The sequence below is a fragment of the Marmota monax genome, unplaced genomic scaffold, assembly GCF_021218885.2.
Source record: "Marmota monax isolate L192 unplaced genomic scaffold, Marmota_monax_Labrador192_F-V1.1 WCK01_AAM20220418_F8-fsc00136, whole genome shotgun sequence".
NCBI lineage: Eukaryota > Metazoa > Chordata > Mammalia > Rodentia > Sciuridae > Marmota > Marmota monax.
In genome coordinates, this window is record NW_026693905.1 from 3872630 (window position 1) to 3890275 (window position 17646).

At 34.6% G+C, this 17646-nt stretch overlaps 1 protein-coding gene across 1 annotated transcript in view; it reads right to left on the bottom strand.

Annotated features, from left to right (window-relative positions):
- Cps1 (carbamoyl-phosphate synthase 1) overlaps positions 1–15978 on the bottom strand; it is a 121382-nt gene extending 105404 nt beyond the window's left edge. The window contains exons 1-2 of the mRNA XM_046462888.2: positions 15702–15978; positions 835–944 (exon numbers count right to left, since the gene is read on the bottom strand). Of these exons, the coding sequence (XP_046318844.1) occupies positions 835–944; positions 15702–15827 (236 nt within the window). The 5' untranslated portion in view covers positions 15828–15978. The remainder of the gene's footprint in view (positions 1–834; positions 945–15701) is intronic.
- Positions 15979–17646: the final 1668 nt, after the last annotated feature.

Consider the following 17646-nt stretch of genomic DNA (forward strand, 5'->3'; position numbering starts at 1 on the left):
TTTTGAAATAGTGTAGTAATGTTTTTTTTTAAAGACTCATAATGTTTAAATCCCTGGCTATAAATTACCATCTAATCCAGCCCCCTTACTATTTAAATAGGGAAAACAGAATTCAGAATAATTAAGCAATGCTCTCACTATCACATAATCAGTTATCATTAGAACTGAGACAAGAACTTCAAGAACTTCAGCTTCCTAGATAAGCATTTTTGACTCGATAAGCCCAGCCACGTGATTTCTGTAGCCAATCTTATCTTCATTGCTATATATCACTTAGCAGTTCTTCGTAAGAACTGTTAATTATTTAAAATATTAGAGCTGTGCACCCACTCTCTCACTGATTATTTTTAAAGCAATAAGTGTATCTGTCAGTTTGTCTTTCTTATTAAAGTGCAAAATGATAAAAATACCCAAGAACTGCCGTATTTCCTTTTACACATGCAAGGCTGAGTTTTCACTAATGGAATGGCACTGGAGTGTGCTATTCCCTGGTCCAGTCTTCACCTTCATCAGATCCAGACCTTCCCTTCCAGAAGCATATGGTAATTTCACATAACCCATGTCCTCACAACATGTTCTTAGAATTAATTTTCTTCTCTGCCCCCTACCCCTCACCCAGGTGCCACCAGAGTGTGCATGTGCTCTAAGAGGAGGTATGTGTCTGCCCCTCCTTTCAGGGATGGCTGCAGTAGGCTATGGGCAAGACACTGTGCGACTACAGGGCAATCTATAGCCTGTTGGTGCAGGGATTTCAATTTACCACTAGGAGGAAGATTGTCCAGTTATTTCTCTACATAGTGGAAGGATAAAGCCTTGAAATGAAGCATCACTCACCCTCCCAGGCCAGTATTAAAAACCACTTCACCAGCAACCGAGGATGGATGGCCAAAGGAGTAACCTTTCATCTTAGTTCCATCTTCCAGGACAATATGTGCTGTCTGTGCCTGAAGAAACAGTGGCATGAATCTTAGCACAATGTTAAATACAAAACACACACACACAAAAGAAAAAATCCAAAGAAAAATATACAAGCATATTAAATAAATGCACAGTATATTTAATGAAACTATGTTGCCCAGATTTGAAATTTCACTTCTGTTACTTGTCACTTTTTCTCTTGTCACTGGTAGGTGTTTTGTGTTGCTTCAAAGAGGAACTGAAGCATGTCGATATCTTGCCTATTCTAAGTCCACTTGTAGAGTTGTTGACACGCCAGAAATATTTCAATTTAGCTAGAATGCCATGGTCTATCTTTTCCTCCTTAATATTCCCTAGCTTTGCTCAAGGATAGCTGTAAGGGAAGCCTATGCGTTTGCAAAAACATTGTGAACTGTAGCATACAACTCCTCCTTGCTCTGAGGTTTAGAGCTAGAAGGAATCTTCAAGATTATCTATCACTGTGTTCCACGGAGCTCTTGTGTTTGATGGAGTTGTCCCAAGGGCTGCCCTCTCCACACCAGCTTTATGGTCATGAAGAAGCTGAAGCTTTATCACTCTATTAATACTGATACAAAAGCAAGCACTGTGTAACACTCTAAACGCATAATGTATTTTGCTTTTTATTAGAGTTAATTATATCCATGTCTGGTTCCCTCTTAAGACTACAGGCATTCTGAATTTGATTAGTTTGCCATATTAATCTTTGAACCAGCTTCTATAAAATTCTTGGCTAAGAAAAAGGGACAATTAGAGAAGCTTATCTAAGAAGCAGACATCATCCACTCCTCATAAATACTCTAAATTCTATTGTTGAAACAATTCAAATCTAACCCTCAATTTCCATAAAATTCAGGGGAGAGAAAAATGTGTTAACACATATCTTGAGAGGCAAAATCTAGACTCTGTAAGAAATGCTATAGGACAAATTAATTGGAACATGGATTTTAAAAACAAACTATAAAAAAAATCTTTGTAATAATTGAAGAAATTTGAATAATCAATTGCTGTTTGACTACATTGGTATAATCATTTTTTGAAAAGATTGCAGTAGCAACATGGTTATATTTTTAACAGTCCTTATATTTTTAAAAGATAAATAATGGAATGTTAAAGGATAAATTAATATGATGTCTGAGATTTGCTTCAGATAATCAGGACTTAGGAAATAAATAGGAATATGATGAAACCAGTTTGACCTTGAGTTAAACTGTTGAATTAAGGCTTATCATTGGGTTGTTCTTTCTGTAAGGTAAGTCATTAGAGACCTAGACATATTAATTCTCTACTTCCTGTCCCCTACAGTTTTAGGATTAGTGTCATAGTGACTAATCATTTAGTATATACTCCCAACACACACACACACACACACACACACACACACACCCCAACTTTGGCAGGCACAGGAACTCAAAAATGATTTCTAGATTAGTATGGAAATTATTGTATTTACATCAAAAACTACTGTAGCATTTTCTACTAAAATTGAAAGAATATGTTTAATATGTTCTTCTCAACAGGTAGTTTTATTATTTTTCTTATCAGAGGTATGACATACAGGTTTCAAGTTTACATTTCAGAGAAAAAATTTAAAAGCTCTGTATTAAGCGCTATAGATATTTATGTGTGAGTGTGTGTCTGTCCATGGGAAAGATTAAATATTTTTGCCCTTTTTTTGGCTTATCAAATTATCTTTCAAGTAAACTTTTATATATCGCCTTGGAACCAGTGTATGAGATTGCAAGTTTGACACTATCTTTAATTTAGTTATGGTTTGTTTTCACAGTCACTACTTGGAGTTACTTAGCATAAAGAAAAACACATGATTAAATTTAAAATGAGTGACAACATGACATTTTGGGCAGCGATCAGCTTAACACACAAATCTGAATTCTGCTTCTGTACCCAGACTTTCTGTACTCTACATTTTTTGTCAATTACTTTTGTCTAATTTTAATTCAAGAGAGAGGATAATTATTTAGGAACTAAAAGTGATAATGTCCAGTGAATCTCCAAAGATTACTATAAGCCCTTCTATAGAGATGGATCTCAACAGGGATGTGTTTATTGAAAAAAACTCCCCAAGTGACTCTGACACGTTTCACTAGATAGAACCCTCTGGTTGTAATGAAAATGCACTGTCAAAAAAGTTTTCTATTGGAAATACTATTTTATGTTCTTGAGGAAGTCATGTGTAACCAACATGCTTTCACAAAATGGAAGTAAGGAAGGAGACTTTTTTTTTTACATAATATGTAACTCTGATAGAACCTAAGATTTCTTAGTTCACAAAACTGGGGTGTAAACTGAAGATTTCAATTATTTTCAACATACTAATTTATTTGCCCTACTCTGAGCCATGACTGCTTAAAATATCACACATAATTTTTTTTTCCTCTCTCCTCTTCTCATGCAAGAACATCAAACTGACATCTGGGCTAGACACTATTCAAATATTTTAAAGAAAGTAAAAATTAACATAAGCAAATCCAACTCTTGTTAGCCTGTTCCTACAATTCTGTTTGGTATTTTTTCTTCTTCTCTCCAAGGAACTAGTTTTCTACTTTGCTTTTCTTTCTCTAAAGATATATTTGAGGAGACATTTACTACTGCCTGAAATAGTTCCTGAGATTGTGTTCAATATGTCTTTTGCTCCTTTAATTATATTTTTTGTTCTTTTTGGCAGTTTTTATAGATCTTCCAATTCTCTTTCCCACTACGCATTATATTGTTACAAGGCTTCTGTTTATTGCCTACAGTACCCTTTATATTCTTCTTAACTACACCGGCCTCCAATGACTTTAAAATGATGAGTGCCAATTGACTTATCTATGAATTGATGGAGGACCTCTGAACAAAGAGCTATTATTTGGAATCCCCTCTTCTAGCTAACAGTTCCCCAAATGCTATTTCATTCCAATGCATCCAAAAGAAATCACCTTGTTACCATCATAAGATATTTTAGTAGCCTCAGTTCTAGCAGACAGAGGTGCATAACCTACAAATTGGATGGTAATATTAAGTTCTAATTTAAGTGCCTACTGCCAGAGCACTTTGCCACTTTGAAAGCTGAAAAGTGCAAAGAAAACCTTAATGAAGGGAAATATGCACTGGAATATCAGGAAATGTAACCAAAGGATTATGTGAGTTCTACAAGATAAAGAGCATTATCATAACATGATCCCTATGTATATAATAAACATGTAATGCCAGTAAGATGTTTTAGACATTCAAGCCACAAACATCAGTGAGCTCCATTCATGTGCTAAGGACTTCATTCAGTTCTAGAGACACATGGATGAATGTCCCCAGTCTCCCCATTTAGTTACAGCTAGACAAGTGCATGTATTGTGAAATAGAGGAAGTCTCAAGAAGACTATTGCTTAAGTATCACTGAAACACCTGGAAGTACACAGATAGATAAGTTAGTATCCTTTCCTTTGGGGGATTTTTCTCTTTTTTGACATATGTCATTTATTTATTTTTTCTACAATTTTCATTGGCATCTACATAATGGTGGAATTTCTTACTACATATTCATACATGCACAGAATATAACAATATAATTTAGCCAATATAATTTGGTCACTCCCCTGAACTTCCCCTCCTTCCTCACCTCCTCACATTCCTCTGTTCAACTGATCTCCCTTTGATTTTTCATGAGATCTGGGGGGGTTTTCTTTAATAAATAATTTTCTTTTTCCACCTATGCTTCAAGTAATAAAAAGTTAAAACTTCAATAAATGCTTGTCAAATTTTGAATTTAAAGTCCAAAATTTAAAGATTTCCTCAATTCTGTGATCAAATGTTGTTTTCTTGGCAAGGTCCACCTTGATTGCTCTATTTAAAATTACAATATGCCATGGGGGAAAATTTTTTAAAAAATTAAATGTAAAAAAATAAAATAAAATTATAATCTGCTGCCCTAGTCCCCTGTCTCCTTGGTCTGCCCTTTCTTCATTGCCCTTGTTGCTTTCTACCACAGCATGCGGTGCCTTACTTATTATCTGTCTTATACCACCAGAAAGGAAACTTCATGTGGGCAGTGCATTGGGTTTGTTTTGTTCACCAGCTTACATCAGTTCCCAGAACAAGTAATTAAGCCTCGTTCACACTTCGGTGAAATTACTTTAGAAAGAAAGCCTACTAATTGTTTGGCAGAGTATTGCTAAATGACTAAATAATGAGTTTGGTCAAAAAGAGAAAGTTCCTATAGAGAAAAAATTTATTTAAATAATACTCCAATTAAAAATAGCTCTAGCTCAGCACATAGTGTCTGATATTTAATAATACAGACTATAACAACTAATAAATAGCCACCCACTTGCTTCTAGAATGAACTCTAATTAACATGAAATTGTGCCATCACCCAAGAGAAAACTCTTGTCATCATTTACTGCTGCCTCCTAATTGCTTTGCTTGCCTCTAGTTTCCCCTGCTGTACCCATCCCAGCCAGTGCACTTAAGGGTTTCTCAACCATTTAGTGTTCTCAAACTCTCTGTTAGCATGTAAGATCCCTTCATTGGTCCATTCTCTTTAATACCTTAGAATCTTACTCTCTATGTCAGTTCTTTGTGCCTTCAGTGTTTCCTGGTGTCCTGTTTATACTCTGCTTATCCTTGCTAGTGCCCAGCTTACACCCTCAAAGATCACTCAAGTCACAACTAATCGCTGATTATTTTATGCTCCTGCCCCGATCAGGAGCAGTTTGTATGTTAGCTTCTATGTTAATCGCTTAAGGTATTCTTTCCCCCACTAAGTCGTGACTTCTCAAACAAAAAGCCCAAATCCAAATTCAACATTGTGAATATTGGCTTGTGGTTTACACAGTACTGTGGTTAGCACACACTCTGTGAATATATAGAAAAACGGGGCACAGTGGGATGTTGGGATATTAGCATGCCAACACTATGGTGCTTCAAAGTAATTCTGTGATGCCTACTGACTTACGGTTATTTTTACTAGCTTTCACATTTTTCTCTTGAAACCAAAGATGGATATCCCATATACCTATAGTTTGCGCTAAAGGATAAAAGGAGAATCAGTTGAAGCTGAGCAGCAACTACTAACTGCAAGTACTTTTAGGCATTCCATACTAACCAAGTGTCATATAAGTAATGTCTTCAGAAGATTCTAGATGATTCCAACATCATTTTTTTTTCATTATTAATACTAATAATTGACTATTTTATTTAGAAATCAAATCCTCCATCATTAGCAAAAGAAATAAAATTGGATTCCGTATACATACCCCAAACATTCTCTTTTCTCTTTTTACTTTTAACCTAAAATGCTTGACAAATTTTACTACATGTCTACAGTAGTCTACATGTCACTGGTTGTAGACTCAAACTTGCAATTTTACATGTTTATACTAAATTTCCAAATATTTTGTAATAATTGGCCCATTTTCCTCCCTCCCCAACAAAACTGAGGCTGTTGTTTTTATCATTATTGCTGTTGAGATTTATATGTTGTGCTGGTACATCCAATAAATATTTGTATAATTATACACTCAATAAATATTTGTATAATTCATTTTTAAAATAATGATAATATAATGTTCAAATACTTCAAATTTTCTTTAGCAGGAGTCCTCATATAAAGGCACCTCCCTCTTTTAAAAAAATTGAGTAATACATTTGAATAAAGTAAATCATTACATTTCTTAAATGAGTCTTGTAGAAGTCAATTAACCAGTCCCTGTCCTATTTAGACCCTTTGTCATAACTTTAATGAAAAGCTGTTAAGATATAAACTGGTTTACATGTATAGGTATCTATGTTGACTAAAATCCATATGCTTTTGCACAGAAAATTAAGTTTTTAGATTTGAACTAATTTCCACTATTCTGGGAAAGGTATGGTATTCCAAATAGAATCAAGATGCTGTCTATGTTGGAAAAATAGGAGAGCACATGACATCAACAAGAATTCTGGACTAATCTCCTCCCTAAAACATCCTCCCTAGCTAATAGTTAACAGAAATATACAAAGAACTGCCTCTAAAACTACTAAGGGATTTTCTCATCTAATCCTCACAAAAATACAACGAAGTAGGTAACATTAAGACCTCCATTTTACACTTGAGCTAACTGAGCCTTAGGGAAACAGAGATCATTCCACTAGTAACTGAAGGAGCAGCAATTCCTGCAGCCAGTCAGTCTAACATATTACCCCTTTTTCCTTTTCTAAGCTTATTTCTATTTCTGCTTTCCAATTTTTTTAAGTGGAGACAAAAGGCAATTCAGTCATGAACTCTAATTGATTTATAAGAACTTTAATTCAAAATTGCCATGGATAAGCCACAACAAGACCCAGGTCAACTAAGAATTACCTGTCTATAAATCTGTAAACTGTCATAGTGAAATGTCAAGTCATTAATTATATTTTATAATCTGAAGAGAGCCCAACAGGTTTGGAGAATTGTTCACAATGACTCCAGGCCCTGAGTAATCAAGCTCACGAGACTTTTAGGACCAAAGATGCTGAGGCAGGTAAGGAGATGCTCCCTCAGATTCTCCCTCCAGGAAAGACTTGCTGCCTGCTGTCTTGAACCAACGTTTAAATTGTATCTGCAATTAATATTATTATCTCCACCTCTTCAGAATTATGTTTGTCCTCTCCTACCCATATAAATATACCTACAAAACATACTAACAAGCTACAAACACAAAAAAAGTTAGGCCAAGGATTATAGCAAATATGACTATTAAGGAAAATGCAGTAAAGCCAGTTTACATTCTAGTTTGTTTCTTTTAGCTTGTATGTATTGTAATCTGGGAGTCAGTGGGATTATAAAATGTGTACTCAAAAATTGGGGTTCCTTGTTACTTTGTATGAATTTAAAGATTAAAGATTGAAATTAAAAGTCTCTATAACCTACTAATATTAAATGTTACTTTAATCTGCAAAACTTTAGGAGGAATATCCATATGGTTATAGATTTTCCCACTCACAATATTTAGATGGATTAAAACCTAATTTTCCTATGTGTATGTAATTACTCCATTTTTAATCTCCTACTTTATAACTTTTATTTAATATGCTGTTTCTAAATTAAGCTGAGTTACAGAAATATCTATATAATCACCATTCTTATATTACTTTTAAAATGAACATTCTAAACTGAGTTTAATATTGGTTACTAATGTCTGTAAAACCTGAAGAATCTTTCACAAATTGTAAGAATTTTTTATGAAAATATACTTTTGCAGATAAGTAGATATTATAACAAATTCTCAATGGTTATTTTTTGGTTTGTCTGCTGAGGCATGTTGTTTCACCAAATAATGAACTATTTTATTTTTAATGATATTATGCAATGTGATACTGACATTTTTCCCAAATATCTTGAGGGTTTTTAATTTTTTTCAAAATTAAAATTTATCTTAAAATTACGTTTTGGGGTGTATTTTCATTTTCTGGTAAGATGATTGATTAGCTTTATGGGGCCACAAACAAATGACCAGAATTTTGTACTTTAATACTCTCAATTTGAAAGCATGTTTTGAAAGGGTAAATGTTGCAAAAATTTTTTCAGCATAAAAATAATTCAACAGGTACTAATGTGAGTCATAAAACTAAATTCCACTTTTAAAAGGCTTTGAAAATGTATTCCTTGTGCTATTCTCAACTGATTTGGAGGACTTAGTTTTTGGAAACAAAGTTATAATCTAAACATAATGTATAATTAACCTATAAAAGTTTTTTAATTAGCCTCATGATTATTATTGTTGAATTTTTTCTTTGTATTTGCTATTATGTTATTAAAACTCATCTAATTGTTGTTTATTTATTGTTCCACATCCCAGTATCAATCTGGACTAACTTTGAGGATGTTGAACCTTTAAAGGAGTTTTTGTTTGTTTGTTTACTTGGATTCTTTATTTCAAGACACTGGAAACAAGTCAAAATAAGATTTTCCTTGCAGACTAAAATGATATTAGGCTTTTGTGCACATGGAGCTTAGAGAAATAGATGAGAAAAAAAATGGAAACTAAAGCAGCATTCTCTGTTATAAACACATGGGAATATTTTGGTTGAAGTGGAAGAAGTATGTCAACAATAAACAACATTGTCCTAAAATGTTCTATTTATGTAATCTCTAACAGTCATATAAAAAGTAATCTTTACTTATTTTTTATTTAAACAACCTGTTCTCAAAATTCAGCAAAAGAAATGGAAAAATGGGATTTATCTTGTATTGAGATGAAATTCAGTATGTAAATAGGCTCTTGAGTAGACAAATAAACGCCAGAAGGAGAAACAATTCAGAACATTCTAAACCCACGTTAACCTACAACTATGGCTTCAGGTTCCTGAGCATAATAACAAGAGATCAGATTTAAAAGATCCATCTGATATTTGGGGCCTAATTAAAGTTCTGACCAGATTTTCTAATGTTTATTTCACTCTACCTACAAAAGCAGATATCCCCATCCTCGTGCTGACAGTGGCACTTACATATCTGCAAAATGGGAAGAACAGCACATTTCTTCCCCTGGGTTCCAGAATTCACCAGCAAAATGTTCTGGATATAAAGCCATAAGCTAACTCAGCAATAAACTCCATAAAAGATTTTAATATAAAACATTATAGAGATAATAATCCCCTTAAGCTAATAGTGGAAATGAAAATGATTTACTCTGGAAATCAGACCATACTGCTGTTGAGTCATTTATCTATGTTAAATTATTTGCATATCAGAAAAAGTAGAGGCCCCATGTGTTTATTTCCATTTCCACCAAGGCCTCAAGCTACATAACATATTTGATTTCCGGCCTATCTGATGTTTCTTAGCTATTGGTTTGCCTCAGTCCTCAGTCTCTTAAGAAATAAATCTGAACTAGGCTTTGGAAAGAAGGAAGCCTAAAGCCAGAATTTATTTCAGATAATTATTGTGTAGATAATGTGGTAAAAAATTAAAATCATGAAGTGCTTTTTTTGGTCAATTAAATCTTATTTTATATTCCTGACATTATACTATCAAAACATGGATATTTTGAAATTCAGAATGTAATAATTTGTTACATCTTTAAAATGTTTAATGAGACTTCTCTGTAGCTAGGAATGCCTAACATCAGGATTTCTAAGCACTTCCATAATTGATTAACCTTACAACACCCAAAGTCATCTTCCTTTGGTTAAACATAAGCCAATACGGGGGCAGGGGCGGGGTGGAATCACAAGGTTAATTTACTTGAATAGTTCTATGCTCTGGACATTTGTAAACTAAATGCACAGATCAATGAGTAATTTTATTTTAGTTATATTTTTCATCATAAATAAATATAGTATTTATAAAATTTGTTTTGCAAAATTTTTCATGAAGTTTTAGGTATTTTTACAAACATTTAGTGAGTGCACGCTATGTGGTAAATTGGTCTGAATCTGAGAGGGATCTCCTTAAATATTGTAAGTTAATTCTTACTTTATGGTAATAAATTATATGATCTTATATTTAGCTCTACATCATAGAAGAAACTTAATTAGTAAAATTCTATAATGAGGCAGCAACATCATTGATTCATTTATGAGAATTTTACATTAGCCAACCATCCTACAAAATTTAGAAAATCAATGTGTGACATTTAACAAGTTGTAAAAAAGAAGAGTGTAGCCTTGAAAATATTGTCATGAGTTGAATGCATTTAGAGCACATGGGGAAAAAATCAAGTGTAAATTAACAATCTAATACCTAGTTCAGAAATAAATCTGAACTAGACTGGGAAGTCTATTCAAGTTTGACCCTGGAGCCTTCTTCAGAGCTCAGCCACTGTAAAGACCCTGAAAAATATGAGTCAAGTCATAGATGGTCAGTCTTGGATAGCAAACTCCTGTTGAAGCACGGAAGTGAGCTCTGGCATGACCATCACTTAAGAGCTAATGAAAACTCTACTGCACCCCTCACCTTTGGAACAAGTCAGAAATATGGAGAAAGTCTAATGGAGATCTAAGGGCACAGTAATGCTCTGCATATTCATAGCAGTAAGACCTAATCTCACCCCTAGATCACTGGAAAGTGCCCATACATAAGCAAATCAGGACTCCAGAGGGACCAGGGAAACAGGTCACAACTAGGCTAGACCTTAGGCAGTTCCTATAGGGTATTCTTAGCTTTAGACCCAGGCTAGAACTAGGTAGGGCAAGGCTAGTGATGCTTAGGGCACAAGACTGCAAGAGACACACCTTGACTCAACCAGAGAAAGCTTCCTTAAACTTTGCACCATAGGTGTCTGGCTCACTTCTTTCTAATGTATGCAATTTGTTCTATAACTTTTTCAAAGGTTTTTGCGTCAAAAAGCTCAACATATCAAGGCATGTTGATGGCAAACAAATGAATCAATATGTTAAAAAGGGAAAGATAAAACATAGAGAACATACACCAAAATATTTAAGAGGCCACCATCCAACTAGAAAATTAATGCACACCAAAAGTAAGTAAAGTTGTCCATCATACAGACTAATGATGCAATTGCTCATTTAGGACTGGAACATAATTTATCACTGACAACTTCAGATTGCCACAGATAAAATCCAGCCCTAAAATGTATCCATATGTAATAAAGTCTAATAAAATCCTTAGTCTTAAAAGTATGTGATAACCTTTCCCCTTCACCTACCCCTACCTCTAATATGTACAAAGATACTCCAATATTATAATGAATGCTATTTCCTATGAATGACTATTAAAATGACTACAATGTAACTAAATGGTCATAATTGTAGGAGTTTTGTAGTTGCCAATTTCTAATCAAATGACAATAGACCTCCAATTTAAGCTAAATAGACACTTCTATGTTGGAATCAGAATATAAAATCTTACAAAATGAAAGTCTCTCAAAGGGAATAATGACTCTTGGGGCTCATTCACATCAAAGTATCAGAGAGGACAGTTGGACCATTAGGTTCCTGGCTTAATTGTAACACAGGTCATCGTTTCTAAAAATGAATGGATTAACATTAAAGCCAGTACTTACTGAATCCTTTTCTATTCATAGGGAATGTAACCTTTTCCATTTAATACTTTTGATTTCCAAATTCATTTGCAAGTAAAAATAAAACTACTTAATCTTGGTGACTTTCCAAGACTTGTGAACTCAGAATTTCTAAGAAATCAGAGACTGTAATCTTATTTTCAACTTATTTTACCTATTATTCTTCATATAAACTTCCATGATAGAGGAGTCTTTCATGGTTATTTACTACATAATGAATGAATGAATGAATGAATATGAATGAATGAAATAACATATTCTGGTGTATGTTCCACCTTTTGGAAGTGAATATTCTATACTGAAGTTTTCTTTCTTTCTTTTTAGATTATTTGCTTTATGGTCTTTGAGTTTGATCCATTATAAGAAATATCTTCTTAGAAATATTTTTAATATTGAAGCAAAGGTGAAAGAATCATTGTTATATGTGAGAATTCTCATCAGATATCTTATCATTATAATAATTTGTGGTACATAAAAAACAGGAGGACACTGTTCCAACCTTCTGCTAGGTCTTTCTGCTAAAATGGTTAGAACAGAAAAATTTTAAAGTATCCACTTTTTGTTTTAAGGGTTTTTTATAGGTCTTAAGCATTAATCATGTATGATGACCACACAATTCTTTGAGTAAATCAAAAATTGTTTCCACACTACAGATGACAAAATTTAGGTTCCGAGAATTCACGAATGACCAAGGTCAGAGCACCAGGAAATATGTAGCAGAGGTTAGAATCCAGATCTTTTTATTCCTCATCCACAGTATTTTCACAACCCTGTTACAACTGGCTGAATGTAAAAATAAATGCTGAACATTTTCAACACTAGTAGAAAAAGATTATAGTCTCTAAAACTTCATATTTTATGGTTGTTGCTCATTTTTACTTTGGATAACAAGTTCCTTTACAATATAGAACACTTTAAACTCTTTCCTCTTCCCTGTAAGTGAAATATGACTGCATCTGTTGGACAGGCACGTTCTATAAATATTAGCCACAAGCAAATAGGCTAGAAAACACCACAAAAAAAAATACTCGTGCGTCAGCGCTGTCGTCAAATCCATCCTTTCCCTCTGTAGCCAAGGGAAGAGGAAGAGTGACCTCCAAGGACACTGAAAAAGCAACCCCATTTGCAGGGCAACTCTGACAGATCTGACCACAGGGTGTCTTTCACAATTCATTTACTAACTGTAACTAGCAACCAGGCTACTAACCTTTAGAAACTCTTCTCACTACTCTCCACTGACCATTGTGCAACTACATCCTAACAATTTTAACTATCATTCAGATACAATGCCCATAAATTTGGACATATCTTTCTCAAAGAGTTGAGTTTTTCAAGGGGAAGAACTGGGGGTAAAGTAGGTGGAGGATTATTTCAAAATAAGCAAAAATAACTCAGGTCCTCTTAAAATGCCTGTGGAATTTTAATTCACTATCGTGAAGTTCAAGAACTTCTATTTTTCATGGCTGGCACTTTTCCAAAACTCCGGCCAGTTATTACTGAGTGTGAGTAATGGCTTTTACACCATGAAATGATGGCTTATTCCTCCAACAAAGTTGTCCTTCTTAGCGTGCCCTGAAGCAAACCCTTAAAACAGATCTGCAAGCTAGAAGACCTGTTTTCCCAGTGGTCCATCCACATAATTAGATCGCTCTGCTGTGCTTGGGGTTGGAGTGGTTGTTGTGTAGAACACTTATGGTGATCTTCCGGAATGGCTTCTAAACTCGGCCACATCTACCATTTTAAGTGGTCACTTCTCTTTCTTTCTTTCTTTCTTTCTTTCTTTCTTTCTTTCTTTCTTTAATATTTTATTAGTTATCAATGGACTTTATTTATTTATTTATTTATTTATTTATTTATTTATTTATATGCAGTGCTGAGAATTAAACCCAGTGCCTCACACATGCTAGGCAAGTGTACTACCACTAAGCCACAACCCCAGCCCCTGGTCATTTCATTTCTGTTTCTTATGTCTGACAGAGACACACCTGTCCTTACCTACCTGCTTCTGTGACAAGAAAAAGATATTCCATGTGACCTGGCTTTGAATTCTTAAAAGATAACCTATAACCATAAGGGATAATATTTTCATTACTATTTATTGTCTCTGAGTTGACAGGTAAGCACCCCTAAGATATTACTAGTACTCAGCTAAAGCCATATATTCACCATCATAGTTTTTATATAGTTACTTTGTCTTGGAAGATAGTTTAGGATATTCTCCTTTCTGGCTCTCTAGTTATAATTAAACCAAACTCAAGAAAATGGGTTTCCTCGGTTTCAAATGGTAGTTTCTTATCCTCCTGTTAGAATTTTCTCAACAAGGAAGGCTGAAGTTGTTAAGATACCACTAATGCTACCTTACCCATCCTCTCTGCGGAAGGGGATCTAGTCTCCCTCCCCCACCCACTTTTCTCTCCCTCATTCTCTAGCCTACTGTCTCTTCCTTTGCCGTGTCCCCCTGTCCCTCTCTCCCTCTCTCTTCTTCCCCTTTATTGGCATTCCTTTCCCACATATATCCCTGGAGACTACAAAAACCTATGACATTGCTTGGCCCTGAAGCTGTCTAAGTAAAACACACTGGATCCTAATTTGAGAAACCTAAGCAGTAGAAGCTGTGGAAGCACCTGGAAAGTTTTTAGTCAACCTAGTGAACACATAAATTATAAGCAGAACACTCAAAACTATTCTAACCAATCTTGACAACAACATATATATGATTTTTTTCTCCTACTTCACATTTTACAGCTCTTAAAAGAAACAGTACATTTAAAGCTACTGTGATTACTTAAACTTTATATTATGTAAAGATGTTTTTCTTTGGCAAGGTGCCAATGGAGTAATTTCAGACTCCTCTAGCAACAAATGTCTTCATAAAATTATAGGAAAGGGACCAGGTCCCTACAGAATTCCTAATCCAGTGGTGGGGAGGGGGCAATGCAATGCTCCTTTCCTAGATTTAGCCCTCAGTCATAGATACACTTGCAGAATATGAATTATCAGCTGCTGTTTGCCTTAGCATCTTTATGTACAAAGTGAAAACAACAAATCTGACCTTCTATAAGAAGGGCTATGAGGAAAAAGAGAATGCTAAAGGCGTATCTACATGATGACCTGAAAATACCCAAATTATATAGATATTTTACTTCTAAATTTTAAAAAATATATATTTCAAAAGGGAAAACTTTCCAATGAGCCATTACAGAATAGGGGCTTAACCCACTATGTAGTGTGCATGGCTCACACATAAAAAATGACTCCATTTTTTTTTTAGACCCAAACTGAGCAATGAAATCTAGGTACAGACAGAACTATAAAAGCTTTTTTAAATAATTGTTTTTTTAACTCTATGTGCATATATGATTACATGACCACTGTAATTCTACATCAGAAGAATGAGAAGTTCTACTCCATCTATGTATGATGTGTCAAAATGCATTCTACTATCATGTATAACTAGAATAAATTTTAAAAAAAGAGTATCAAAATTTTAAAATATTTATTTATTTTCTAGCAGTCCACTTACATTTTACACTTTCCAGGAATTGAGACCATTTTTTATTTGGGGTAACAATTATTGTAATATTACTCAGAGAAGATAAAAATGAGCATTTGCTAAATCAATAGATTCCACAGTAAAACAAATAGAAAAAAAAATAGCACTTTGGAACAAGTTCAAATCTGTAGTCACCTTGTGAGAAGCACCTCTGCTTTGGTCCTAAACTGTGACCCAGACAATGATATCAGAAACAAGGAACGTGGAATTACCTTGACAGAAAGGAGCCTGATACCAGGTCTGGAAAACTTCCATTGTTGCTGGGCAGTCACACTGGTAAAGCCAAAGCCATTCTTCAGGGTCCTCACCACTTTGCAAGCTGTCAAAATCCTCGTCATTTTGAGCTGAATTGTGACTAAAATTCAATGAAATCACGTATATTTATGAGATTTTAGTTATAAGATTTTCTTAATTGAAATGAAAAAAAGCTGGGGGGATGGTGCAGACAGGGCTCAAGGCTGACTGCACAGCGATATCTGAGTTTCCATTCATTCTGCCATTAAATGTCTTTAGCCACAGCTCCTCCTTCTCCTAACTCCTCCTCCCAGGTGATGTCCAGAGATGTTCCATGGACATGTAATACAAATTGCAACACATCAAATACTACCTTCTCCTGCTGAAATAATGCTAGAGTTGTAGAAAGCCAATCATCCATCAAAGGAATTGCTTATGCAGCTGAATAGAATGACCTAGGCACAGTGGACAACCTTAGGAATATCACTTACGCTAAAGAGCAGCAACTCTCCAGTGATGCTAAAGATCAAAGGCTTTTACTTGTGTTACATGTGGTGCCTAATTTACCTCAAAAGAAACTTTGGAATCCCCCCCTCCCAAAAAAAAAAAAAAAAAAAAAAAACTTGAGTCCTCACCATTTTCTGCATGGAAAAAGGTAATGAGAATCATAAATGGTGAAAAAAAATTATCAGAATAAACTTTTCTCCACAAAGTAAACCCATCTTCATTGTTTTGTAGGTTAGTAGAGTGGCATATTATATTCTTACTATTGGTTTCTTCTGTGTTCCAAGTTTCAAAGCTATCATGTGGGACCATGTCTTAAAGGATGCAAATGCTTCAAGAAGATGGAATGGGAAAAGAGACCAGAAGGAATAGCCTGAGCAATACCATGGAGGCATGAAATCATGGTCCTTTAAAAACTGAGCCTGGTGAAACCTAGATCCTGGGTACAGGATAGGAAAATGAGTGAGCACCATGTCACAGATGACTCTGGGCTCCATGCCCATAAATAGTGTTCCTGGTAGTCCTGGAAGTGCTGTGAACAAGAAATAAAGGTGAAATCTCTATTAAAGAAATATCATAGAAAATTAATTAGAATAGGCTGAAACTGGCAAAAGAAAAAACCCCAACTTAGAGAATTGAGAACAGAACCAGTGCTGTTGGTTTAGTCTATTTTAGCTTAGTCTTCACTCTCATCTCTGGTCTTTTAATAGTTATATACACATAAATACCTATATCTGTATGTGTAGTGGGGGGAGGCCAAGAATTGTCTTTCTTAACTAGAAAAATGGCATGCAGTCCTATAGAAAGTGTTTAAAAATAAATAAAATAAATCAAAATGTGTTATGGCTCCATTCCCCAAAGCCACCCATGCAGTGGACATTTAACTATGAAAGTTAAAGTGCTGAGGAATCCAGAATTTGACCATGAGAAAGACTTAATGCAAGCCACAGCTGTTGACAAAAGTATGATGAACTGAGTATGGTTTTCCAGAGAGATTTTAATAACTGTGGGGTCAAAATCCTGCAACTCTTAAACCCAGAGAGAAATATAGGTGTCAGAGTTGTAGTGAGCTTTCATTTTTATCAGTAAAAGTTTCATTTCATGTTTCCAGTCACCAGAATAATGGGAAAAGAAACAGAAGATTTGGAAAATTCTGGATTAGAGAAGGAAAATCTGTCTATTGTGATTTTACTATTGTCATGGAGATTGGAAAGCCTCATAAAGTAGTGGGTAGTTTCAGGATCATGTGTTTAGATAGACTGAAATCAACAACCCAACTGCAAAAGAAATCTCACCTGAATGAGGGAGCTTATCTTAGGATAAATCAAAGGGGCAGGGCTCTAAAAGTTGATTGATAGAGAATATTAAAATTAATATTTAAAATTTAGAAATATTGTGCTTTAATACAAGATGCTTTTC